At 48.3% G+C, this 26,635-nt stretch overlaps 1 protein-coding gene across 2 annotated transcripts in view; it reads right to left on the minus strand.

Annotated features, from left to right (window-relative positions):
- DVL3 (dishevelled segment polarity protein 3) overlaps nt 1-26,635 on the minus strand; it is a gene marked incomplete at both ends in the record, with an annotated part of 27,447 nt that continues 812 nt past the window's right edge. Inside the window, 15 exons of one of the 2 annotated variants that reach the window (XM_080696732.1) lie at nt 1-32; nt 840-1,250; nt 1,341-1,556; nt 9,885-10,052; nt 10,244-10,375; nt 11,217-11,366; nt 11,521-11,588; nt 11,698-11,774; nt 11,921-12,060; nt 14,826-14,895; nt 15,548-15,641; nt 15,802-15,937; nt 16,086-16,195; nt 16,310-16,431; nt 17,138-17,207. In XM_080696732.1, coding sequence (XP_080552858.1) covers nt 1-32; nt 840-1,250; nt 1,341-1,556; nt 9,885-10,052; nt 10,244-10,375; nt 11,217-11,366; nt 11,521-11,588; nt 11,698-11,774; nt 11,921-12,060; nt 14,826-14,895; nt 15,548-15,641; nt 15,802-15,937; nt 16,086-16,195; nt 16,310-16,431; nt 17,138-17,207 — 1,996 coding nt within the window. Of the gene's footprint in view, nt 33-813; nt 1,251-1,340; nt 1,557-9,884; nt 10,053-10,243; nt 10,376-11,216; nt 11,367-11,520; nt 11,589-11,697; nt 11,775-11,920; nt 12,061-14,825; nt 14,896-15,547; nt 15,642-15,801; nt 15,938-16,085; nt 16,196-16,309; nt 16,432-17,137; nt 17,208-26,635 lie in introns of those variants that run through there. The other variant, XM_080696733.1, reaches the window with a different exon arrangement.

Below are 26,635 nucleotides of genomic sequence, written 5' to 3' on the forward strand. Positions count from 1 at the left end.
TCACAGAAAGTCAAACAGCCCGAAATTCTTGGCTGCTCCAGGCCCAGAGAAAATTGGGAGGAAGAAAAAGAAAGAGAAGAGATGTTTCAGGCCTGGAGGTGAGATGAGCCTGCTGGTTAGTAGGGTTAGGGTTTGAAGGAAACAGCACACAGGGCAGGCAGCGGGCTGGGATTGAGCAGAGATACTCCCTGGAAACCACTAGCTGCCCAGGCACCTGAGGGGACCCTCTGGGCTTCTGACGAGGGCTAGGCAGGTGGGGATAAACAGCATGACTACTGAGATGAATGACTACAGCTCTAGGATGCAGGGTGAGGGTGCAGGCAGGGGACAGTTAGGAAGGGTAGATGAAGTGACTTTTTTTGGTGTCAGTACTGTGGGGCAAAAACAAGAGATTTGCACACATGCTTGAGGGGATGGGCTTAAGACCAGGGATATAGCTGAATGAATAGTGGAAGGGCACTCTGGGAGGGGGAATAGAGAGGTGAGCAGGCCCCTCCAAGGGCACCACTGGGGCCAGCTCCTAAAGTGTGTGAGGTTGGGGTACAGGGGAGTAAGCACCAGCAAGTCCGGACAGGAAGGCTCTTGGGAAGTCCCGCACAGCGGTTAGTGGACGAGCTGGGCCTGATCAAGTTAGGGGTGGCAGAGCTGAATGGTTGGTGCACCCCACCTTAGCTGTGCCCAGCAGCAGTTAGCGTGCCTGGATTTAGTTCCGTTTATTTTCCTTTCAGGTACCAGACTAAGTAAAAAAGATGGACGGATGGAGAGGGGAATGTGGCCAGGGAAAAGGGCGGGATGGCAGGGGGAGGGCCCTGCTCACATCACATCCACAAAGAACTCACTGGGGTTTCCCATGGCCATGCGGAAGGACTGTCTGCTCGCGGTCAGTTCAGGGGGCACGGAGGCCAGGTCGCGGCCCGGAGGGGCTCCTGGGGGCCCCATAGCTGTGGGCGGTGGGGGCATCATCAGCATTGGGGGGCTGTAGAGAGGAGGGACTCCGGGAGGGCCATAGCTGGGGTGCGTGTGGTGGCTGCGCAGACTGCTGGCCAGCGAGTGGTGGCTGCGGTGGCTGTGCTCACTGGCTGCGGGGCCCGAGCGCTCGCTGGGCGCCCGTTCCCGGGGACCCCGCAGGCTGCTGCGCGTCGTATGGTCTGACTCGCTGCCACTGCCACCCGATTTGGAGTCCCCGGCTTTTGGGTCCTTCTCCTTCCGCCGATCGCTGCCGCTGCGGTTGGAGCCACTGCTCCGACTGCCTGTAGAGGACAAGCAGGACCCAGGTGGATGCTCGGAGCTGGCGCAGGAAGCTGGGCTCATCTGTGGCTTCCCATCGCCCTCCGTCCTACCTTCACTGTGCTGACTGCTGGCACTGCCCCCACCGTAGCTGTAGCCCAGCTCTGGGAAGCCGGGGTGAGGATTGTAGGGGTGAGGCGGTGGTGGGTATTGATAAGGGAAAGCCATTGGCCAAGGGGCGGCCCCTGGGTGCGGCAAAGGGGCCAGGGTGTCCTGGTCAGAGGCACCGCTGGAGCCATCGTGGTCGTGGAGGGACAGGTTGGCCATGTCTGTGGAGAGAGGTGTGGGTGAGCTGGGCCTGCTCCATGGCCTGCAGCCCTTGATCAGGAGCCCCAGGCTAGGTGAGACAGCAGGCAACAGTGGTGGAATCTAGTCAGAATGGGAGGAGGCATGGCACAAGCCAGGGAGCTGACCCTTTTGCAGAGCGCCTGGGCCACTCCCAGAGACCCCTTCTTCATGAAGAAGACCCTCTTCAGGAAGGCCCCAAGACAGCATTCTAGTTCTCAGCCAACACCCACTCGCAGAACTTCAGAGGCCCTGCCAAACTTGTGGGACTTTCTCCTTATTCCTCAGATGGCTGGAAGGAGGGGCAAACACTACCATTTATTTTTTTCTTTCCTCCTTCTTCTTCTTCTCCTCCTCCTCCTCCTCCTCCTCCCTTTTTTTTTGTGGCACTGGGAATTGAGCTCAGGGGCATTCTACCTTCAAGCTACACCCTCAGCCCTATTATTTATTCTTGATTTTGAAACAGGGTCTCATTGAGTTGCAGAGGGCCTCATTAAGTAGCTGAGGCTGTCTTCGAATCCTGTTTCAGCTTCCCAAATGCTGGGATTACAAGCGGGTACCACCGTGCCTGGCTTTCTATTTATTTTTGTTTTGTTTTGTTTGTGGTGCTGGGGATTTAACCCAGGGGCATTCTACCTCCGAGCTATATCCCCAGCCCTATTTCATTCTTTATTTTTTTGTTTTTGCGGTCTGGGGATGGAACCCAGAGGCATTTGACTTCTGAGCTACACCCCCCTGCCCAATTTTTTTTTAATTCTTTATTTTAAAACAGGGTCTCACTGAATTGCGGAGAACCTCACTAAGTAGCTGAGGCTGTCCTGAACTGTGATCCTCCGTCTTAGCCTCCCAAATGCTGGGATTACAAGTGTGTGCCACCATGCCCAGCTCATTCTTTATTTTGAAACACACTAAGTTGTGGAAGGCCTTACTGGGTAGTTGATTGGCTGTGAACTTGAGATCCTCCTGTCTGGACCTATGATCCTTCTATCTCAGCATCTCAAGTACTGGGATTACAAGTATGTGCCACCACACCTGGTCTTAGGTGTAATTTATCCTCCCCCTTCTCCTAAAACTAGAAATATATCCATTAAAAGCCCAGAATAAGCTGGGTGTGGTGGCAGATGCTTGTAATCCCTGCACTTGGGAGGCTGAGATAAGAGGATCTCAGTTCAAGGACAGCCTCAGCTACTTAGTGAGGCCTTTTGCAACTCAGTGAGACCCTTTTTCAAAATAAAGAATAAGCAGGGCATGGTGGCGCACACTTGTAATCCCTGTGCTTGGGAGGCGGAGACAGGAGGATCGTGCAGGTTCGAAGCCAGCTGTGCTGGCTTAAGAGACCCTGTTTCTAAATAAGAAAAGTATAAAATAGGTCTGGGAGTGTAGCTCGGAGGTAGTAGGGCTTGCAGGAACCCCAGTACCACCAAAAACAAAAACAAAATAAAGAATAAAAAATAGGGCTGGGGGTGGAGCTCAAGAGGTAGAATGCCCCTGGGTTCCATCCCCAGTACTGAAAGGAAAAAAAAAAAAAAAAACAACCCAGAATGAGCTGGGCGTGGTGGGACATGCTTGTAACCCCAGTATTTAAAAGGCTGGGGCAGAGCAGGGTGTGGTGGCACATGCTTGTAATCCCAGCATTTGAGAGGCTGAGACTGGAGGATCGTGGTTCGCGGACAGCCTCAGCTACTTAGTGAGGCCTTTTGCAACTCAGTGAGATCCTGTTTCAAAAAAAAAAAAAAAAAAAAAAAAATATATATATATATATATATATATAATAGGTCTGGGAGTGTAGCTCGGAGGTAGAAGGGCTTCCAGGAGCCCCAGTACCACCAAAAAAAAAAAAAAAAAAAAAAAAAAAGGCTGGAGGTAAGGTGGAAAGGGCCACAGAGAACAACCTAGGTGCCCCCTCTGTGCCTTGCACCCATTTGTAGCCAGGCCTGGCACTGATTCACTCTATCACTGTTACTTATTTCATGACTCTGGCGATCTCCCCACATCACCCCGGCACTGTACACTCCTTAAGGGCAAGGCTACTCTTACCAACACTGGAATTACCTTGAAAGGAGTATAAGGGGCCACTAGGGCTGATTACCTGCCTGTGACATTGCTTGCTTACACACCATTTTTTTTTTTACCAGGCCCAGGAGCTCTGAGGGAACCATAACAGCTCTATAAAGATAAGATCCTCCTCCGAGCTGTAAGGTGGAGCCAGCCCAGCTTTGCAGGGAGAAGTGAGGAGATGGAGCTGTGAGGTGGCCTGCCCCAAGCCACCAGCCTATCAGGAGGCCGGCAGCAGCACAGGGAGCTGTGGAGGGAAGCAGCGAACTTCGAACTTATGCCCAGAGGTGGTGATTACTTTAACCTGTAGAGAAATTAGGAAAATGCCCTAGAAAACAACTGTGCTCCTAGGGCAACCCGGGCCCCCAGTTTTTCCCTTTGATCCTGACACATTCCCAGCTGAGAAGGAATAGGTGCTTCTGTCAGTAATGCCTTGAACTGGGCTTTGGTTGGCCTGAACCCATGAGTAGAAGACCCAAGTGGGCTCAGAGAAGGAATGATGTTTTGAGCAAAGGCAATAGCTGCCTTGGAAGCTCTTGGTGCCCCTGGAGGTCTGGGTCCAGGGATGAGTTCTGTTAATGGTAACAATAACAACCAGATTTCATTGATTAAGAAGCTATGGGAGACTTCCGGGAAGATGGCGACCGAGAAAAGCGAGGCTTAAGAGCTCCGCTAACAACAAATATCCATTACCACAAAATCAGCGCCTTTCATAGCCAGAAAACACCATCACCAGTGAAACAAAAAATCACCAGGCTCCAGAGAGAAAGCAGACTGAGAACAGAGCCACAGAGGAGATACACCGGCCTTGCGCCCGAGGACGCGGCAGACGCGGCAGAAGCGCCATACTGCAGGCGGCAGCGGCGAATTCACCAGACGGCCACAGCAAGCCGAGGTGAGCCACTGAGGAACAGCTAGGCGAGATTTCTCCGCGCAGAGAGCATCTACAGCTCCCAGTGGCCGAGCTCAGCACACGCTGCAGGGATTCAGAGTAGAAATCAAAATAAAAAAGAAAAACGCCAGCCCCACAGCCGAGGGTGTAGCAGCGGCGCCATATTGCTACTGGCAGCAGCAGCAGCAAATTCAGCAAGGCCAGTACAGCTACATCTGCGTACTCAAGAACAGTGAGTCAAATTGCGGGCCACAGAGGAGAAATCCCTGGGACTTGACCCAGTGGGGAAGGGGCGGAGGCCGAGATATCACACCATAGGAGAACGTGCAACCTGGCACCCCCCACAGTCTAAAGCAGCCTCTATCGACTCTCTGGGTGGGAGACTCTGTGATAAAACCCAGTAAAGGAGTAGTGGGGTCTGAGATACTACTGACTCGAGATCCAGAACACCTTAAGGGAAGTCATAGTGACCCAAGGGAAGAACCCAGAGAAGGCACAAACATCCGAAATCATGGGAAAGAGGAATAATACTGGAGCAATTAATGCCCACAACCCCACAACATCAGAACCCGATAAAACAGAAAATCAGAGATTTCTAGAAGATCAAATCAGGAAAATAACTGTAGAAATAATAGAGGTGCTTCGAAAAGAACTCAGAGAGAGCCAAAAAGAGATAAAGGATGCAATTAATGAAGTAAAGGCCTCAATTCAAAGCACAAACAACCGATTAGAACACATGGAGAACAGAATCTCGCTCTTAGAAGATAAGCAATCCAAAAATGAAATCATAGTTTCTAATCTAGAAAAAAATATCCAACAGCAGGAATCTGATATTGAAGAAATATGGGCCCATTTTAAGAGAGCTAACCTAAGAATTATTGGAATAGAGGAGGGAAAAGAAAGTGAAACCAAAGGGATCAACAATCTCTTCAAGGAAGTAATAGCAGAAAATTTTCCAAACATAGAGCAAGAGGTTGATACAAAGGTCCAGGAAACTTATAGAACTCCCTTTAGACAGGATCGGAGAAGAGGATCCCCACGCCACATAATTGTAAAAATGACCAATGTGGAAGCCAAGCAGAGAATCTTAAAGGCAACAAAAGCAAAGGGCCAAGTGACATTCAGAGGCAAGCCAATTAGAATCACTCCAGACTTCCCAAACCAAGTCATGAGAGCCAGAAGGGCTTGGAGTAACATATTCCAAACTCTGAAAGAAAACAACTTCCAGCCAAAAATTTCCTACCCAGCAAAACTTTCTATCAAATTAGATGGAGAAATAAGAAGCTTCCATGACAAACAGAAACTGAAGGAATTTATGTCTTCAAAACCAGCACTAGAGAAAATACTCAAAGAGATTAACTACAAAGAAGAAATAGGTAACACACACCAGAACCAGAGAAACAAGATTTTCCATCCAACAGTCAACTAAGATTGGTTATCTGTGGAGATTCATTATTTGTTAGTCTTTTACTTATCTCAAAAGGGTATTGTTTGCCTTTATTGTTGTTAATTTTTAGGATCTCTAGTTGGAATATTAATATACCTTCAGATATAGCAATTGGAAATATTTTATCCCATTCTATTAGTAACTGTTAACTCTGTTTACATTGTCTTTGGATATACAATTTTTTTTTTTTTTAGGGAGTTTGTATACTCCTCTGTTGCCTGTGCCATTGAAATCATAACCAAGAAATCACTGCCAATTTCAATGTTGTGAGGTTTAATGACCCAGATTTTCTCCTAAAAGTTTATAGTCTTAAGATTTATATTTAGGTCTATTATCTATTTTGAGTTAATATTTGTATATGGGATTAGGTAAGGGTCCAATTGTATTCTTTTCCATGTAATTATTATTTTTTAACAATATTTAGTTAAAAGATTTTTATTTCCACCACCAAATGTTCGTGGAAACCTTGTCAAAAATAACTTGACAATATAGGGAAGAATTTAGCTCTAGGCTTTTATTTAACTCCAATGGTTTATATATCTGCCTTTAGAATAGTACTACACTGTTTCAATTATTGTAGCTTTATATGGTTTGAAATCAGAAAATATATATCTTCTAGCTTTGTTCTTTTTCAAGATCGTTTTGGGTACCTAGAGTCCATATTCCATATTAGGATAGATTTTTTCTGAAAAATAAATATATAAATATATGATAGTTTCACCTAAAAAAAATAGAAAAAAATATTCTCTGGTAAGAAAGAAAGTAAAAGGAAATATTGAAATGTTATTTTTAAGTCATCAAAAGCTTGGTATCAGACAAATGAAACTGTTACGTGAGATTATCATTTTTAATTTTGGATAATTTGCTATAATACTAGATGTCAACCACTAAGCCAAGCATGGGAAGGAGGGATGGGGAGGGAACGGGGTGGGGATCGGGTGGGGGCTGACTGGGCGATGTGTGCATGTATGTCTACAAAAGTTTGTATCCCACTATAATGTATGAATACAGTGCACCAATAAAATAAATTAAAAAAATAAAAAATAAAAAAACTCAAAAAAAAAAAAAAAAAAAAAAAAAGAAGCTATGGATTACAGGTAGGCACAGTGGCACATGCCTGCAATCCCAGTACTTGGGAGGCTGAGACAGGGAGATCACAGGTTCAAAACCAGCCTCAGCAACTTTCTGAGGCCTCAAAAACTTGGTAAGACTCTGTTTCACAAAAAAAGAAGCCGGGCGTGGTGGCGCACGCTTGTAATCCCAGCATTCGGGAGGCTGAGACCTGGAGGATCACGGTTCGCGGACAGCCTCAGCTACTTAGTGAGGCCCTCTGCAACTCAGTGAGACCCGGTTTCAAAATAAAGAATAAAAAATAGGGCAGGGGGTGTAGCTCAGAGGTCAAATGCCCCTGGGTTCCATCCCCAGACCCGAAAAAAAAAAAAAAAAAAAAAAAAAAAAAAGAAAAGCTGGAGCCGGGCGTGGTGGTGCACACTTACAATCCCAGCATTTGGGAGGCTGAGACGGGAGGAGAGCGGTTTGCAGACAGCCTTAGCTACTTAGTGAGGCTCTTTGCAACTCAGTGTGAGACCCTGTTTTAAAAATAAAGAATAAAAAATAGGGCAGGGGGTTTAGCTCAGAGGTTGAATGCCTCTTGGGTTCTATCCCCAGACCTGTGAAGAGAAAAGAAAAGAAAAGAAAAGAGAAGAAAAGAAAAGCCAGGATTGGTGGCGCACACTTGTAATTCCAGTGCTTGGGAGGCTGAGACAGGAGGATTGCACAGGTTCGAAGTCAGCCTCAGCTACTAGGCTCTCAACACCTTAGTGAGACCCTGTTTCCAAATAAAGTATAAAATAGGTCTGAGAGTATAGCCCGGAGGTAGAAAGCCCCTGGGTTTCATTCTAGTACCACCAAATAAATAAATAAAAATTAAAAATTAAAAAATTAAAATTAGAAAATTAAAATAGGCTGGGGTGTAGCTCAGAAGTAGAATGCTCCTGGGTTTAACCCTCAGCACTACGTACACACAAGATATTGCAAGATATACTCCAATTTCTGTTATTGAAATATGAAAAAAGCACATTATTTATTTAATTTTGGTGGTACTGGGGTTCCTGGAAACCCTTCTTCCTCTGGGCTACACTCCCAGACCTATTTTATATTTTTCTTATTTGGAAACAGGGTATCTTAAGCCAGCGCAGCTGGCTCTGAACCAGCACGATCCTCCTGTCTCCGCCTCCCAAGGTCTCCGCCACCCAAGCGCGGGGATTACAAGCATGCACCACCATGCCCGGCAGAAAAAAGCACATTTTATAATCAATTAAATATATGAACAACAGGCAATTTTTATAAAGTACTCACCCTGAGCTATACACTATGCTAAAAGCATTACATATGTTACCTTATCCTCAGGAAAGCCCTGTGAGATAGGCTAAACTCTTAGCTCCCATCTACAGATCAAGAAATGGAGGTGCTACAAAGCTACACCACTTATTCGAGCTCACAGGGCAGAGTTAGGATTTGAACTCAGGACTGTTAAAATCCCAAATCCTATGCACCTATCACTACTCCTGCGGCCATGCTTGGAGTGCTGAGAGCCAGAGACTCCACCCTCCTTCCAGGGCTGTGTTCTGCAGGACTAGCCATTCTATTCTCTAGACCTTAACCTGAAGCATTTATTTTTTTGTGGTACTGGGTATTAAACCCAGAGACATTCTACCTTCGAGTTAAACTCCAAGCCTGATTTTATGTCTTATATGGAAATAGGGTCTCACTAGGTTGATTTGAGACTCACTACTTGCTGCGGCTGTCCTTGAACCTGTGATCCTTTTGTCTCAGCCTCCCAAGTACAGGGATTACAGGGTTGTGCCACCATTCCAGCCGTCTGAAGCATTTTAAAGCATTAGCCTTTGGACACCAGCCAGTATCACTGGGCTGAGAGAAGGCTTCCTGAGGCACAGGTGGCTTCTGGGGGTGAGACTCTGTTCTGTTCTGAGGACTCCCCAGCCCAAGACTGAGGAGGAGAAGAAAGGTTCCCACAGACTTCCCCTGTGTAATAACCCTCACTGGCTTTGTGCTCCTCAGGATCAAGTCTAAACACCTTAATATAGCTCTCAGTGTCCTCTGCAACTTGACCCTAATGGATTTCCAGCTTCATTCTATGGTACAGCCCATCCCAAGGGTCTGAGGATGACTTGGAGTCTCTGATCAGCCCCTGGTCCTGCACTGATGGATCATACTTGGTTCAGAGACCAAGGCCAGCCACTCCGTTTAGCCTTGCTGATATAATGTTTCCATAGCACCACAGACCCAGGGCAGCCCCCGGTAGTGGGAAAAGCAAGAGATCTGGGGCCATAAAGACTTGGATCCAAGGCCTAACTCCTCTGGTACTAGGTTGTGAGATGGGGGCAAACTATTCCACACTGATAAGTGTTTTCTCATCTAAGAACATGGATAGTAGCCAGGTGTGGTGGTGCATGCCTGTAATCCCAGTACTTGGGAGGCTGAGACAGCAGGATTGCAGATTTCAGGACAGCTTCGGCAAGTAGTGAGACTGTCATTAATCTTGCAAGATCCCATTTCAAAATAAAAATAAAATAGGGCTGGAGGCGTAGTTCAGAGGTAGAATGCCCCTGGGTTCAATCCTCAGTGCCACTAAATAAATAACCATGGATAGTAATCCTTCCTCCCCTGAGAATAGGGGAGGATTTCAAGGATCTAGTGCACATGTGAGATGATAGTTAAGAAACCACCAGCACCATGCCAGGCACAGAACTGGCACTTAGAGCATGCAGGCCAAAGAGGGAGGTGAGGGCAGGCGAAGAGGCTAGACTGGACTGTTCCCACTGCAGTCTTCTGCTATACCCCTGCATACCTCCCCATTCCCAGCCAGGTAGGTCAAGAAGGTTGGGAGGTACATACTGCCACAGAGGTCTCCAAAGATGTAGTAGCACTGCTCGGAGAAGGTGATCTTGTTGACAGTGTGGCGGATGAAGCCGGCTTTCAGCAGGTTGCTGGCATACTTGCGGGCCTCCCGCCGGTCAGTGAATCCTTCTACATTGTGGAACAGCCAGTCCACCACGTCTGAGCCTGGGGATAAGGCTGCCAGTTGATTGGGAGGCCACCTGATTTGTGTTCATCTGGCCCCACTGAAGGTATGAAGTCAGAACTAGTGCCAGCCCAGAGGAGTGGTCCAAGGTGTTCTCAGGCCCCCCTCGCCTGGCCGGGCCACACAGTCACTCTCTGCCTTCCCCCCTCCCCCCACCACAGGGCTCTCTCACCGATGAAGGCATTGGGGATGGTAATCTTGAGCCACATGCGGTCTCGAACCTCCAACCCGGATTCAGGGGAGGCCATGGCTTTTACGATGGCAGCCATGTCGCTGTGGATGGACAGATGAAAGTCATCTAGGCCTAGGTGTGGGAAACAGAATAGAGAGGCAAAAAAGGGGTTTGGAGTTAGGTAAATAAGAGTCTGCATTTCAGCTCTAACACCCAATAATTATGGGCCAGTACTGAAAAACTATTGATTTCTTGGACACTCAGTTTCCCCTTCTGTAAAAATGAGAATCGTAATATCTATTTTTTTTCTTAATTTTTTTTTTTTTTTTGGTGGTACTGGGGATAGAACCCAAGGGCATTCTACTTCCAAGCTATACCCCCAATCCTATTTTTATTCTTTATTTTGAAACAGGGTCTCACTAAGTTGCAGAGGGCCTCACTCAGTAGCTGAGGCTAGCCGAGAAACTGTGATCCTCCTGTCTCAGCCTCCCAAGTGCAGGGATTACAAGCCTGCGCCACCTCACCTGGCTCATTCACTCATTTTTGTCAAACTGGGGATCAAACCCAGAGGCATTCTACCTCTCAGCTAAAACCCCAGCCCTATTTACTTATTTTATTTTGAAACAAGGTCTAAGTTGTCAAAGGCCTCATTAGGTTGTGAAGACTGGCCTTGAACCTGTGATTATCCTGTTTCAGCCTCCCAAGTACAAGAATTACAAGCATGTGCCACCATGCCAGCTTGATAGTCCCATTTTATAAAAGGAAACTGAGGCTACCTGGGTGCTCAATATAGGTTCAGAAGCAAATGATGTTTAGGAAAGATCAGTGCGTCCACTGGGGGAAAGCTGCAGTGTAAGGGAGCTGGAATGAACGGAGTCCCCTCTCCTGTTCTCCGTGATGCTCAAGTGAGTCCTCGTTAGCCCCTCCCTCTGGCCCTGTCTGCTGGGCCCAGGGAACAGGGTTAGACACTCACGCTCTGTGTCAGGGATGGAGCTGGTGATGGAGGAGCTGGTGGAGGTGATGGTGCTCAGGGAGGGGCTCATGCCGTAGGCAGGGAAGGTGCCCGTCATGGCTGCAGTGTGGGAGACCCAGGCCGCAGGGTCAATGGGACGGATGGGCTCACCTGTAGGGAGGATGAGGAGTCACAGGCTGTCTACTCTGCCCACTGCATAACCCACCAGGAAGGGGGAGGAGTTAAGGGCAACACAGCAAAAAGGAGAGAGAGGGTTCATGTATGCCAAGCACCAGCTTTAGGAACGAGGCCCCTATCCACTTACTCCTGGGCAATGTGAAGCAACCACGTGGACTTGGGTCCCAGCACTTGGCTACAGTCAAGGTGATGGGCCTGAAAACAAGGTGTCAGCTAGTAAGGGCAAGATGTGTGGAGGCTGAAAGCCCCCTGCCTGACAGCCAGAAATGCCCACCCGACTCCCCATGCTTCATGCTATCCGTACCCTGGCTTGTGCACAATCTCCCGCAGTACCCGGACTGCATCGTCATTACTCATGTTCTCAAAGTTGATCTCATTTACCTGAGAAAGAGAGCCAGGAGTGGGGTAACAGGCTCTGCTGAGGAGAGGGGCAGGGAGGCTAAGCCTGTGGGGCAGAAGGTCTTCCTCCAGAGGGCAGGGACTCCTCCCCATTCCCTGTCCACACCACCGCCCAGGGTAGGTGATACCTGTAACAGCATATCTCCTGGTTCGATGCGTCCATCAGCAGCCACAGCCCCACCCTTCATGATAGAGCCGATGTAGATGCCTCCATCACCACGTTCATTGCTTTGGCCCACAATGGAGATGCCCAAGAAGTTATACTTTTCTAAAGGAATAATTTAATACCTTGAGAGGAACAGGTTACTATCCAAATTCCCACCCCTTATTAGAAAAGGATGGAAAAGGATAAGAACTGACATTTAATGAACTCAAATCATGTACTGTGAACAGTATGCTTTTTTGTGTGTAGGTTTTTTGTTTTGCAGTATTAGGGATTGAGCCCAATGGTGTTCGATGAGCTACATCTCCAGTCATTCTTCATTTTTAAATTTTGAGATGGTCTCATTAAGTTAGCCAGTGTCTGGCCTTAAACTTACAGTCCTCCTGCCTCAGACTCCAAAGTAGCTGGGATTACAGGTAAATTCCACCTTGCCTGGCTTATAGTGTGCTTAAATATGCTTTCATTTAATCTCTGCTGTTTGTGAGTAATCAATCTCAATTTAACAGAGCAGGCAAATGATGTTTGGTGATTGTGTGTGTGTCTGTTACTAAGGATCGAATACCCAGGGGCATTCTACATCATTTAGTCCCCCCCCCTTTTTTTCTATACTGCAGATGGAACCCAGGGGCATTTTACCTCCAAGCTACACCCTCAGCCCCATTTTTTTTTTTTTTTTGGTGATACTGGGGATGGAAGCCAGGGGCTTTTCTACCTCTGGGCTATACTCCCAGACCTATTTTATGTTTTATTTGGAAACACGGTCTCAGTAAATTGCTGAGAGGCTGGCTTTGAACCTATGCAATCCCCCTGTCTCAGCCTCCCAAGTGCTGGGCCCCAGCCCCATTTTTAACTCTTTATTTTGAAACAGGGTCTCACTGAGTTGCAAAGGGCCTCACTAAGTAGCTGAGGCTGTCCTTAAACTGTGATCCTCCTGTTTTAGCCTCCCAAATGCTGGGATTACAAGCATGCTCCACCACAACCGCTCAGATCCAGCTTTTTATTTTTTGTTTTGAAACAGGGTCTCACTAGTTTGCTGAGAGTCTTGTTATGTTGCTGAGGCTGTCCTGGAACCTGTGATCCTTCTTGTTTTAGCTTCCCAAGTACTGGTATTATAGGCGGGCACCACAGCAAGTATTTTTTTTTTCCCCCAGTACTGGGGATTGAACCCCAGAGGTTCTTCCTCTGAGCTACACCCTCAGCCCAATTTTTTTTTTTTCTGGTACTGGGGGTGGAACCCAGGGGCATTCTACCTCTGAGTTGCACCCCCCGCCTTATTTATTTATTTATTTATTTATTTATTTATTTATTTATTTATTTTTGGTGGTACTGGGGTTCCTGGAAGCCCTTCTATCTCTGGGCTACACTCCCAGACCTATTTTAAAGTTTTTGAAACAGGGTCTCTTAAGCCAGCGCGGCTGGTTTTGAACCAGTGTGATCCTCCTGTCTCTGCCTCCCAAGCGCCGGGATTACAAGCGTGTGCCACCACGCCCGGCCCTATTTATTTTTTATTATTTATTTTGACATAGGGTCTCACTGAGTTGCAAAGGGCCTCACTAAATAGTAGCTGAGGCTGTCCTTGAACTGAGATTCTCCTGTCTCAGCCTCCCAAACACTGAGATTACAAACATGTGTCACCACGCCCTGCTTCAGCCCTATTTTTTATTCTTTCTTTATGGTACTAGAGATGGAACTCAGGGGCTTTCTACCTCTGGGCTACCCTCCCAGACCTATTATATATTTTATTTGGAAACAGGGCCTCACTAAGTTGCTGAGAGCCTCACTAAGTAACCGAGGCTGGCTTCAAACCTACGTGATCCTCCAATCTCCACCTCCCAAGTGTGGGGATTACAAGCGTGCGCCACCACGCCTGGCCTTTATTCTTTATTTTGAAACAGTAGCTGAGGCTGGCTGTGAACCTGCAATCCTGCTGTCTCAACCTCCCAAGTACTGGGATTACAAGTATGTGCCACCACGCTCAGCATACCTAGCAAGTTTAGTAGATTTTAAGTTACTTTTCTAAGCTAGTAAGTCGCAGGATTCAAATCCAGATTTAAGCTCTCAAGTAGGGCTCTTTGGTTTTTTTTTTTACTACATCAAGCTATCTCCTAAAGAAAGCCTTAGGAGCTAAGTGTGACAGTAGACACTGATAGTCCCAGCTACTCAGGAAGCTGAGGAGGACTGTAAATCCAAGGCCAGCCTGAGCAACTTAAGAGAGATCTTGTCTCAAAATACAAAGGGCTGGGGATGTAGCTCAGTGGTAGAGCACTTGCCTAGCATGTTTAAGGCCCTGGGATTGTTTGTTTGTTTATTGTGGTACTAGGAATGAAACTTAAGGGCTTTTTACCTGAGATAAACCCCCAGCCCTATTTTATTCTTTTATTTTGAAACAGGCTCTCTCTAAGTAGCTGAGGCTGGCCGCGAACCTGTGATCCTCCTGTCTCAGCCTCCCAAGTACTGGGAGGGATTACAAGGGTGCACCATCACGCCTGGCTGAGGCCCTAGATTTAATCCCCAATACTGCAAAAGAGAGAGGGGTGGGAGAGAGAGAGATGGAAAAAAGAAAGCAGAGAGAGATGAGGAAACTGTCCCTAGGGCAGAAATCTTAGAGTGAGAATGCACTGGCAAGAGGCAGGGCACTTGGAAACCTCCTCCTCCAGGAAGCCTTCCTTGGCACCATTTTTTTTGCTTCCACAGCTCTCTGTGTTTATCTGTCATAACCCTGACCATGAAGTACTAAAGTGATCAGTTTACGTTTCAGTTGATGTTTATGAAAAAGGGAAAAAAACAAATCTTGTGCCCCTGTCACCCCTCACAACTGCCCTGTGCCTGGCATACAGTAGGTGCTGAAGAGTGTTACTGTCGAGACTCACCCATGTTGAGAGTGACGGTGATAATGTTGAGAGACATGGTGGAGTCAGTGATACTGCTGAAGGATGAGGACTGGAAGAGACAGAGGCCATGAGCTCTGCGGGGCGGCAGGAACTCACTGCTCCCACCTGCTCCCTCCTCAGATCGCCACTCGCTTCCCACACAGGCTTTTCTGTTTGTCTGTCTGGGTTTTTTGGTACTGGGCATGGGACCCAGGAGCATTCTACCTCCGAGCTATACCCCCAGCCCTTTTTATTTTTGTATTTTGATGGTACCAGGGGTAGAACCCAGGGGCTTTCTACCTCTGGACTATACTCCCACACCTATTTTTTAAATATTTTTTTATTTGGAAACAGGGTCTCACTAAGTTGCTGAGAGCCTCACTAAGTAGCTAAGGCTGGCTTCGAACCTATGCGATCCTCCTGTCTAGCCTCCCAAGAGTGGGGATTACAAGCATGCGCAACCACGCCCAGCTATTTTTGCATTTTGAAACAGGGCCTCACTGAGTTATTGAAGGCCTTGAAGTTGCTGATGCTGGCCTCAAACCTGCAATCCTACTGTCTCAGCCTCCCATTCTGGGAATATAGGTGTGCGCCACCCTGCCCAGCTCTCCCCCCACAGTTCTAAATGCTGAGCCAAAGGGAAGGGCTCCAAGGAAGAAAAAGCCGTGGCCTTGCCTGGCTCAGTCTGCCCCCATCCTTCTTGAGCATCACAGGCCCCATACCCGCTCAATCCGCGAGACCTTCTGCTTCCGCCGCCGCCGCTTGTGTCTTCTCATTAGGCGTGAGGCACTGCTCTGTTCTGTGGAGCTGCTGAACCTGTGGGGCCCACAGTCGTTCCCCACCAGGCTGGCCCAGCCCCGCCCCATGGGAGGCACTGCAGGACTCAGGTCCCAAACAGGAATCCCACATCCCTCCCAGGGGCACAGCATCCCCAGGGCTCATCAGCCCCTTGGGTTCCTTGAAAGAAATGCCCCACCTGCTGGTAGAATCCTCCTCATCAGAGTCAAAGAAGCTGGTAGTCTCCAGCTCACTGCTCATGAGGGTGGAGGAGCTGTCATAACCGCCAGGCTCCCGCCGCCGCTCCCCCTTTGTAGTACCATTTAGCCGGGTTGCTGCAGGGATGAAGGCAGCTGGGGTCACACAGTGCCCGGTGCAGGGGAGAAGGGAGAAGAGAGGGGCAGGAAGTAGGGCACAGAGGCAGGGAGCTGGGAAGAAGTGGAGAGGAGAGGGAGTGGGTATTCCTGTTCACGGAAGACCTACCGTGCTCTGGACCATCCCTCCGGCGTGGCCGCTCCCGCTGGGCAGACACCAAGGAGTCTGTCTCTGTGTCATTGTCCAGGTTCTCCTGGCTGCCCCCACCAGCTTGAGGGCTACAGGGAAGAGGGGACTTGGTGGGAAGGGGAAGGGTGGGAGTACCCTCCCCAGCCATGGGCTGAGCTGGTGCAGCCTTCCCCTGGGAAACCCCATCCTCAGGTCACACTCACTGGAAGGACGGGGGTCGGGAGTCCCCAATGCCTCCAGTGCGTTCCATGGGTGGTGGCAGCTCCGAAGGGTTATCAGCACAGAAGGGGGCAGGCTCTGGGTGAGAGCCTTCAGCTGACACCAGCTGATGGGAAGAAAATGAGTAGCTAGTATGTCCTGGGGGCACCAGGGAGAAGGGGAGAGCTGGCTTCTGGCAGGGACGAAGGCTGGGCACAATGAAGCAGGGAGAGGAGATGGGACTGTGTGAGGGCAGTGAGGTGAGGGTGGTCCCATACCCGGGTTGAGGGGGCTCTGGGAAGCATGGTGCCTGAAGCGGAGTGGAGAGGGAGCAGAGGTCAACAGGGGAGAGCAGCTCAATGGGCATGTGAGACATTCTATTTCCACCCTGTGTTTCTGTCTGTCCTTTTTACCCCTTCCCACCAGTCTCCCTCTTTTCTTTTTCTTTTTTTTTTTTTTCAGTACTGGGGATGGAACCCAAGGCATTCTACCTCTGAGCTACACCCTCAGCCCTATTTTTTTATTCTTTATTTTGAAACAGGGTCTCACTGAGTTGCAAAGAGCCTCACTAAGTAGCTGAGGCTAGTCGTGAACCCGGATCCTCCAGTCTCAGCCTCCCAAATGCTGGGATTACAAGCGTGCGCCACCACGCCCGGCTTCCTCCTTTTCATTAAAGGCTGAAGAATCAATCTGGTGTGAGACACAGTTCACTTAGAAAACCAAAGGAAGATTTGTATGCTGAAGCACAGAGCCAGCGGGGCAATCTCGGCAATGCCTTTCTGCCCTCTAGCCAGCTTAGGGAAATGGGAAGGAGAAGGCTGAGGGCTCCTTACCCAGGACACCACCCGGCCATTGAAGCAGGGAAGCTTGGCATTGTCATCTGAGATCTCCTCCTTCACCACTCTGCAGGGAAAGGGGACATCAGGGAGAATTTTCAGGCATGAAAACAGTCCTTATAGTCCCAATTGTCTTCTACCCTAAACTGTAATTCAGTCTTTTTTTTTTTGAGGGGGGGGATTGAACCCACAGACATTCTACCTCCAAGCTACAGCCTTTTTATTTATTTATATTATTTTTTGCAGTAGTGGGCATGGAATCCAGGGGCATTCTACCTCCAAGATATACCCAAGCTGTTTTTATTCTTTATTTTGAAACAGAGTCTCACTAAGTTGCAGAGGGCCTCACTAAGTAGCTGAGACTGGCCATGAACCTGTGATCATCCTGTCTTAGCCTCCCAAATACTGGGATTACAAGTGTGTGCCACCATGCCTGGCATTATTTTTTATTTTGAAACAGGGACTACTAGGTTTCTGAGAGTGTCTAAGTTACTGAGGTTGTCTTAGAACCTGCGATCCTAGGTTGCTGAGAGTGTCTAATTTACTGAGGTTGTCTTAGAACCTGCGATCCTCTGGTCTCAGCCTCCCAAATCCTGGGATCACAGGCATGTGTCACCATACACAGCTATAAGACTATTTAAATGGGAACAGGAAAGAGGTGAACTAAGGGTAGCTCTTCAACACAAGGAAGACAACAGCCCTGTCTAGGCAGCTGCCTTCCTGGGGCATCCTCTAAGACATCAGGTGATTGCAAATTACAATGGAAAATTTGCTGTCCTACAGGCCACTCCCCAGAACCTCTGAAGTGCTTTACCCAGCTCCCATATGGCTTTTCTGGGAAGGACTTTCTCTTTCCCTCTGACCCCCAAATGGGGAAAAAGTATACAATCATTACTGTTTGTCCCATCTCAGTTGGGAACCCTGACATTGTTGCTAGAGGTGTGGATAAAGAATGGAAGGAAATTAGAAAAGAGAAGGGGAAAAGGTATTTACTGAACATCTTCCATGTGCCACTATGATACTTAACAGTGACAACTACTCTCATTTATTGAGCTAGCATTATGGACTAAGCACTATGCTAAGCACTTTACTTGTATTATTTTGTTATTTACTTTTACTTATTTATTTATGGTACAGGGGCTAGAACCCAAAGGCATTTTACCTCCTAGCTACACCCCTTTCCTCTATTTTATTTACTTATTTTTGTTTGTTTGTCTGTGTATGTGTGGTGCTAGAGACTGAACCTAGGGGATTCTACCTCTGACACCTGAGCTAGACCCCCAGCCCTATTTTATTTTTTATTTGGAACCAAGGTCTCACTAAATTGCTGAGAACCCCCTTAAGTTGCTTAGGCTATCTCCAAACCTTCAAATTTCTTGTCTCAGCCTCCCAAGTAATGGGATTACAGATATATGCCACCCTATCTGCCCCCCCCCCTTTTTTTTAAATTTTGAAATAGGGTCTTACTAAGTTGTTGAGAGTCTCAGTAAGTTGCTGAGCTGATCCTGAACCTGCAATTCTCCTGTCTCAGACTCCCAAGCACGGGGGTTACAGATGTTCACCATGAGGCTAAGTGTATCATTTCATTTAATATTCACAACAGTGCTATATGGTAGGGGCAGATGGGGAAACTAGGCTCCATAGGTTACATCACTAGTAAGCAGAGAGCCAGCATCTGAGTCCTGGTTAACTTGACTTTAAAGTTCATGTTCTTACCCATTACACTCTCTTCTGCCCCTATTGTTAGAACATACAGTCTTTATATCAGCTCCAGAGGTAGACAATAGGATCTGCATTTCATGATACATTCAGTAGCCCGTTCAGGGTCACGAAGCTAGTAAATGTCAGAGCTGGATTTAACCCCACGCTCCTCTGACTCTAAAACCCTTATTCTTTCCACAGTATGTCACACTTTTTCCTGCACAATGACAGAGGTAATATGGGTCTGAGAGGAGGGCTAGTGGTGGTAGGGTCGGCCATGTGGGGCACGAGGGGTATGGGATGTGGTCGTGGCATGCAGTTTGGCCTGGGGGTGTGGGAGGCAAGAAATCAAACACTGACTGCAGTTTGGGGCCAATAGGGAATGGAAAAGTCAGAACTGTCAGACTGTCAAACACCCCAGGAGTAGAGCCGGGCTGATGGTCTGTGGGCAAGGGGATGACACATGCCTAGGATCTAAGCAGAGAGCAGGCCGCAGGGAGGAGGCTGGGAAGCCCACTCTCCCCTCACTAACAGTACTTCTGCCAGAGTGGGAACATGCTTGGCTCCTTGTGACTCACAGCCAAGTTTGCAGGCCAAGCCTGCCCTCCTCCCTCTCACCCAGCCCTGGCTCCCTGCATCCCCAATCCTACAGCGACCCTAAGAAAACAGCCCAAATCATGTTTTAAGGCTCATGATGGCAGAACGCCTAGACACAGGATAGGCTGGGAGAAGGACAGAGAGGTAGCTCAGACCCACCAGCCAGTCTGGCCACAGGGAACCCCAAACTTGCAGATCTGCAGGAGAGCTTGAACTCAAAGGAAAAGGAGGTGCATGGGTCATATGGCATAGACTCTATGTCCTGCTTTGGAGAGGGTCTCAGGTGGGAAACTGCTGCTGGCCCCCTGGCTTCCCCTAGCAGCCCCACAATGGCTGATCCACACTACAGATGTTTCCTCTCTTTCTGGAGGTCACCGCCAGGTCGCCAAGGCTCTGCTGACCCAAAATAATCAGCTCATCTCCAGCAACCTTGGGGAACTTCAGGCTGTACCCTCCCATGGTAGAGCTGAATAGGGTTCCATAGCATTCACTTTCCTCAGACTCCCTGCAAGCGGAGTTAGAAAAATATAGGTTCAAATTCCAATTCTACCACTTCTTAGCCCTCTCATCTTAGAGAAATGTTTTAACTTTTCTAAGCCTTTGTCTTATCCTGGTAAATGGGATCCTTAAATGCCTAGTATAGTCTAGACATACAAAAAAGTTAGTTACTAACCATCAACAACTCTATCATTCATTCAATTAAAAAGTTTTAGCGCCGGGTGTGGTGGCGCATGCTTGTAATCCCAGCATTTGGGAGGCTGAGACCAGAGGATTACGGTTTGCGGCCAGCCTCAGCTACTCAGTGAGGTCCTCCGCAACGCAGTGAGACCCTATTTCAAAATAAAGAATAAAAAATTGAAAGCTGGGCATGGTGGCACACGCTTGTAATCCCAGCATTCGGGAGGCTGAGACCAGAGGATAAGGGTTTGCGGACAGCCTCAGCTACTTAGTGAGGCCCTCTGCAACTTAGTGAGACCCGGTTTCAAAACAAAGAATAAAGAAAAGGGCAGGGGGTGTAGCTCGGAGGCCAAATGCCTCTGGGTTCCATCACCAGCTGCAAAAAAAAAAAAAAAAAAAAAAAAAAAAAAAGTTTTAGCTGCCAGGCATTGTAGCACACACTTGTTTTGTTGTTTTTTTTGTGTGTGTGGTTTTTTGTTTTGTTTTGTTTTTTTTTGTGGTACTAAGGGTAAAACCTAGGGGCTTTTGTCTACTTCTGGGCTATACTCCCATACCTATTTTATACTTTTTTTGGAAACAGGGTCTCACTAAGTAGCTGAGAGCCTCACTAAGAAGCTAAGACTGGCTTCAAACCTGTGCGATCCTCCTGTCTCAGTTTCCCAGGTGCTGGGATTATAAGCGTGCGCCACCACACCCAGCTTGTAGCCCACACTTGTAATCCTAGTACTTGGGAGGCTAAGAGAGGAGTATCACAGGTTCGTGGTCAGCCTCAGCTACTTAGAGGCCTTCTGCAACTCAGTGAGAACCTGTTCTAAAATAAAGGATAAGAAATCAGGCTTGGAGGAGGTGTAGCTTGGAGGTAGAATGCCCCCAGGTTCAATACCCAGTTTCGCAAAAAAAAAAAAAAGCTTTAGCCAAGCTGAACACAGTGGTACATGTCTTCTGTAATCCCAGCTACTTGGGAGTCTGAGACAGGAGAATAGGAAATTTGAGCCCATCTTGGACAATTTAGCGAGACACTGTTTCAAAAAAAAAACAACAACAACAACAACAAAAAGGAGCCGGGCATGGTGGTGCACACTAGTAATCCTAATCCCGGTACTTAGGAGGCTGAGACAGGAGGATCACAGGTTCGTGGCCAGCCTCAGCTACTTAGTGAGGTCTTCTACAACTTAGTGAGGCCCTGTTTCAAAATAAAGAATTAAAAATAGGACTGGGGGTTTAGCTCAGAGGTAAAATGCTCCTGGGTTCAATCCCCAGTTCAACACACACAAAAACGTTTTAGCCGCCAGGTTTAGTGACACATACTTGTAATCCCAGTACTTGAGAGGCTGAGACAGGAGGATCGTGGTTTTGCAGACAGCCTCAGCCACTTAGTGAGGCCCTCTGCAGCATAGAGAGACCCTGTTTCAAATAAAAAATGAACCAGACATGGCGGCGCACGTTTTTAATCCCAGCATTTGGGAGGCTGGAGACAGGAGGATCACGGTTCAAGGACAGCCTTAGCTACTAATTTAGTGAGGCCTTTTGCAGTTCAGCGAGACTCTGTTTCAAAATAAAGAATAAAATACAAGGCTGGGGTTGTAGCTTGGAGGTAGAATGAAAAAGCCAAGCATGGTGGCACACATTTTTAATCCCAGCAGTTGGGAGGCTGAGACAGGAGGATCCGGGTTTGTGGATAGCCTCAGCTACTTAGTGTGGCCCTTTGCAATTCAGTGAGACCTGGTTTCAAAATAAAGAATAAAAGCTGGGCATGGTGGTGCACGCTTGTAATTTCAGCATTCGGGAAGCTGAGACTGGAGGATTGCGGTTCGTGGACAGCCTCAGCTACTTAGTGAGGCCCTCTGCAACTTAATGAGACCCTGTCTCAAAATAAAGAATAAAAAATAGGGCAGGGGGTGAAGCTCCGAGGTTGAATGCCCCTGGGTTCCACCCCCAGACCCACAAAATAAATAAATAAATAAAATAAAACAAACAAACAAAAAGAATAAAAAATAGGGCTGGGAGTGTAGCTCGGAGGTAGAATGTTCCTGGGTTCCATCCTCAGTACTGGAAAAAAAAAATAGGGCTGGTAATGCAACTCAGAAGTAGATCACCCCTGGGTTCAATCACCAGCAAAACACACACACACACACACACACACACACACACACACACACACACACACACACTTTTGCCAAGAGCCAAGCAGCCTTTATGTCCTGTTGCTCCTGTGCTTGCCACTGCATGGACCTCATGAAGTGTCAGGCCTTGAGCCTGCCCCACACTCTTGACAGGCTACAGGCTAATGGACTGATCAAGTAAGCATACTGCAAGTAGGAAGCAGTTATAGCCATAAGAGCAACAGATGTATTCACTGAACACATCTGTTGAATGTTACTTAGGTATTGGAACTTGGCTAAGAAGTGGTTACGGATGGAAGGACAAAGTGCCAGGATAGTTCTCATGGAAAAGCTCAACCTGGAGGATGGAGAATTTGGGCCAGGAGGAGATAGGAGAAGAGTGCCCCAGGCAGAAGGCCCAGAGGCAGGACAGTGTGTGATCTGGAGAGGGGACAACACAGCGACCTAACTTGCCACATACACTAGCAATGGGTATCTTGTTCTCTCCACCACTTCTTCACTGCTGAAAATGCTCATCCTTCCTCCATTACCCAATAACTTAAGAGGGCTGGGCTTACCCTGAACTTGGACAGATAATTCTGGGGGCCAGATGGGACTTGGGGAGTCCTCAGACCTCACACTCCAACCTCAGAGGGTGAGCCTGGAGTAAAGAGACTGGCAGCCAGTAGCCTTCCTCCTCTGGTTCTTTACCTCCTGCCAGCAAGTCCTGAGCCCCCCAAAAGTGGAAGCCTTATCACCTCACCAGTTTGCCAAGGCTTACCATCTCCCTAGAGAGCAGCACCTGTAAAATGGTGATAACAATCACACCTACAACTGTGTGATTAAAGCTTTAGACTTTGGAGCCAGACTCCTGATGTCAACTAAGCTCTTGTCACTTGCTAGCTGTGTAACTTTGGACAACTTACTTGAGTTTTCTGTGCTCTACTTTCCTCGCTTATTTTCTATTTATCTATTTATTTGTTTTTTGCATTACTGGGGATTGAACCCACGGGCTTTCTACCTCCAACTATGCCCCAGCCCTATTTTGTATTATTTATTTATTTATTTATTTTTTATTTTTTGTGGTACTGGCGATGGAACCCAGGGGCCTTCTACCTCTGGGCTACACTCCCAGACCTATTTTTTTATTTGGAAACAGGGTTTCCAAATAAAAAGGCTGGCTTCGAACCTGCGCGATCCTCCTGTCTCAGCCTCCGAAGTGCAGGGATTACAAGCGTGCACCACCAAGCCTGGCTGTATTATTTATTTATTTATTTATTTTGGTGGTACTAGGGGTGGAACCCAGAGGCTTTCTACCTCTGGGCTATAATCCCAGACCTTTTTTTTTTTTTTTTTTTTTTGGAAACAGAGTCTCACTAAGTTGCTGAAAGCCTCACTAAGTAGCTGAGGCTGGCTTTGTTTTTTTTTTTTTTTTGTTTGTTTGTTTTTGGTGGTACTGGGGGTGGAACCCAGGGGCTTTCTACCTCCGGGCTATACTCCCAGACCTATTTTATATTTTATTTGGAAACAGGGTCTCACTAAGTTGCTGAGAGCCTCACTAAGTAGCTGAGGCTGGCTTCGAACCTGTGCGATCCTCCTGTCTCAGCCTCCCAAGTGCGGGGATTACAAGCGTGAGTCACCACGCCCTGCTTGTATTATTTATTTTTTAAAAAAGGACTCACTGGCCGGTGCCTGGGCCACCGTGGCCAGGATCGGAGCCTGCCGTGAGGCAAGGCTGGTGCTGGGGCCTCTGAGGCCGGAATCGGAGCCTGCCGAAGGGTTAGGCCGATGCCGGGGCCAACGGCCGGCATCGGAGCCTGACAGGAGGCAAGGCTGCTACTGGGGCCTCTGAGGCTGAGATCGGAGCCTGCCGAGGGGTTAGGCTGGTGCTGGGGCCAGCAAGGCCTGGATAGGAGCCTGCCGTGAGTCTAGGCCGGTGCTGGGGCCTCCGAGGCCGGGATCAGAGCCTCTGAGGGGTTAGGCCGGTGCCGGGGCCAATGGCCAGCATCAGAGCCTGCCGTGAGGCAAGGCTGGAGCTGGGGCCTCCGAGGCTGGGATCGGAGCCTGCAGAGGGGTTAGGCCGGTGCCGGGGCTGACATTGGAGCCTTCCGTGAGGCAAGGCTGCTACTGAGACCGCCGAGGCTGGTATCGGAGCCTGCCTTGAGGCTAGGATGGTGCTGGGGCCAGCGAGGCCGGGATCGGAGCCAGCTGAGGGGTTAGGCCAGTGTCGGGGCCAGCGAGACCAGAATCGGGGCCTCCCATGAGGCAAGGCCGCTGCTTGAGCCAGTGAGGTCTGGGTCAGTCCACCGGGTAGCCAGGCCACTACTGGGGCCGTCAAGAGTGGGATCGGTACTTGCAATGCGGCATGCACAGAGAAATATCGCAGAAAATAAAAATCAGATGCTTCCCCTAATCAGCAATAACTAGGAGGAAAGGGGCAACAGGAAGAGGTCGAGCTATAGAAAGGGCCCTATAGTGAAGCAACTAAGGTGACCAATCAGAGGGTATGGAATAGGGGAGGATGGAGTCTCTTTAAAACTCAGGAGGTACATAAACAAATGTGTCAAAGTTAATCACCAAACAAGCATGGGATCAAGGGAGGGGGAGGGAATGGGATGGGGACTGGATGAGGGCTAATTGGATGATGTGTGCTTGTATATCCTCTCAAGTCTTGTATTCCAATGTGATGTATGATTACAATACACCAATAAAAAAAAAAGGACTCACTATGTTGTGGAGGGCCTCAGATGCAGAGGCTGGTTGCTAACCTGAGATCCTCCTGTTTCAGCCTCCTAAGTACTGGGATTCCAAGTATGTACCACCATGCCCACTTGTTTCCTCACTTATAAAGTGGGGCAGTTACCACCTACTTCATAAGGCTGTTAAGACGATTCAGTGAGATTTGCACAGTATTTAGATTAGTATCATGTACATTTTGAGCACCACAAAGACAGCTGTAAAGTAAATTAAATATACTGTAAATGTGCTCCATTAGTCTTCTGTGACAAGATAGCCTCACTAGGTCTCCTGCTCATTTATCCTTCTGGGGATAAAAACATTCAATCAATCTTCTCTGCTTCATTTTTATCATTGTTCTCAACCCTGCTAAAACAGCTAACTCTGATATTTTGCAAAGGGTGCTTCAAATACCAAATGCCTTCAAGAGGCACGTGATAAACATTCCTTAGTTCAATAGTTCAATATTTGTAACATATTCTGAAAAATATAAACAGAAAATATGGCTTGTGGTTGATTTTATATTATTAGCTTGGTCAAGCTAAGGAAAAAAATTGAGTAAAATGAGAGTAGATTTTAAATAATATACATATTAAATGAACACTGAAAGGATGTAAAGGGGACCCTCTAACAACTGTGCTTAGGCCTGGCTCAATAGCATCCTCTGGAGACTGTGAAGAGGCCCTGAGAGGTCTGCTTTGGGAGGCAGGAACAAGGTAGGAGACGAGAGACTTGGGCTATCCTAGTTCCTCAAGGCATCTGGCCCAAGCCTGGGGACTCGGGTTGATTTTCCCTCGATCCGTACCCTGTACCCCAAGGCATTATTTTGGTCCTTTCCAACCTATTTTTTTTTCTTGCCTGCCAAGCTGAGGCACCCACTGCCCTTACAACCAATGTTTCCAGATTGATTCTTTTTACAATCTTCTAATCAGGCACGTCTGTCCGTCCGTCTGTCTCTAGACTGAAGCTAGACAATCATTACCACACTAGGAGCCCCCACTCCAGGGTAGGAACAACAACCACACAATCAAGAATAGTCAGAGTCTACATAGCACTCCCACTATACAAAGCACTTTCACACACGATTTCATGTGCTCATTAAAGTTCCAGGGCAGAAGGTGACAGCAAGCATGCCAGGAAGAAGACAGAAGGCCCTTGCATCCTGGGCTGGGAGGGTCTTGGCAGAGAAGCCAGCCTGATGATCACTGGAAAGAAGACTACCTCCCCTCACTCAGCTCTGGAGCCTCAGCTGCAAAGAGTGGTGCAGGCCTCAGGCGAGGCTGGAGAGGCGGCCTGCGAGGCTGGAGAGGCGGCCTTCGAGGCTGGAGAGGCGGCCTTCAGGCCTGGAGGGCCCGGGAGGCCTTCCCTGAAGCCTCCAGGCCCAGCGCCCAGTTAGTGTGAGGCAGGCCAGTGTGGGGGCCGCCCCCTCCCCTAGTCCCCTGGGAGCTGGGGGGGGGGGCGTGAGGGGATCAGCCAGGCTCCCCCTCCCAGGCCAGCTGCTACAGAACCTTCTGGCTCCAACATTCCAACCCCTCTTAAAGGGGCAGTCCCTGCTTCTAAACTCTGCCGGTCCAATTCCTGCAGCTGGGTAGAGGGAAGGCAAGAAGGGGGACCCAGAGAACACGAGCAGGCTCTTCCCGGCCCTCCCAGTCAGGCTCTGAGGCCTTTTCCAGTGTCTGCC

This window comes from Muscardinus avellanarius (genome assembly GCF_963383645.1).
Source record: "Muscardinus avellanarius genome assembly, chromosome: 5".
Taxonomy (NCBI): domain Eukaryota; kingdom Metazoa; phylum Chordata; class Mammalia; order Rodentia; family Gliridae; genus Muscardinus; species Muscardinus avellanarius.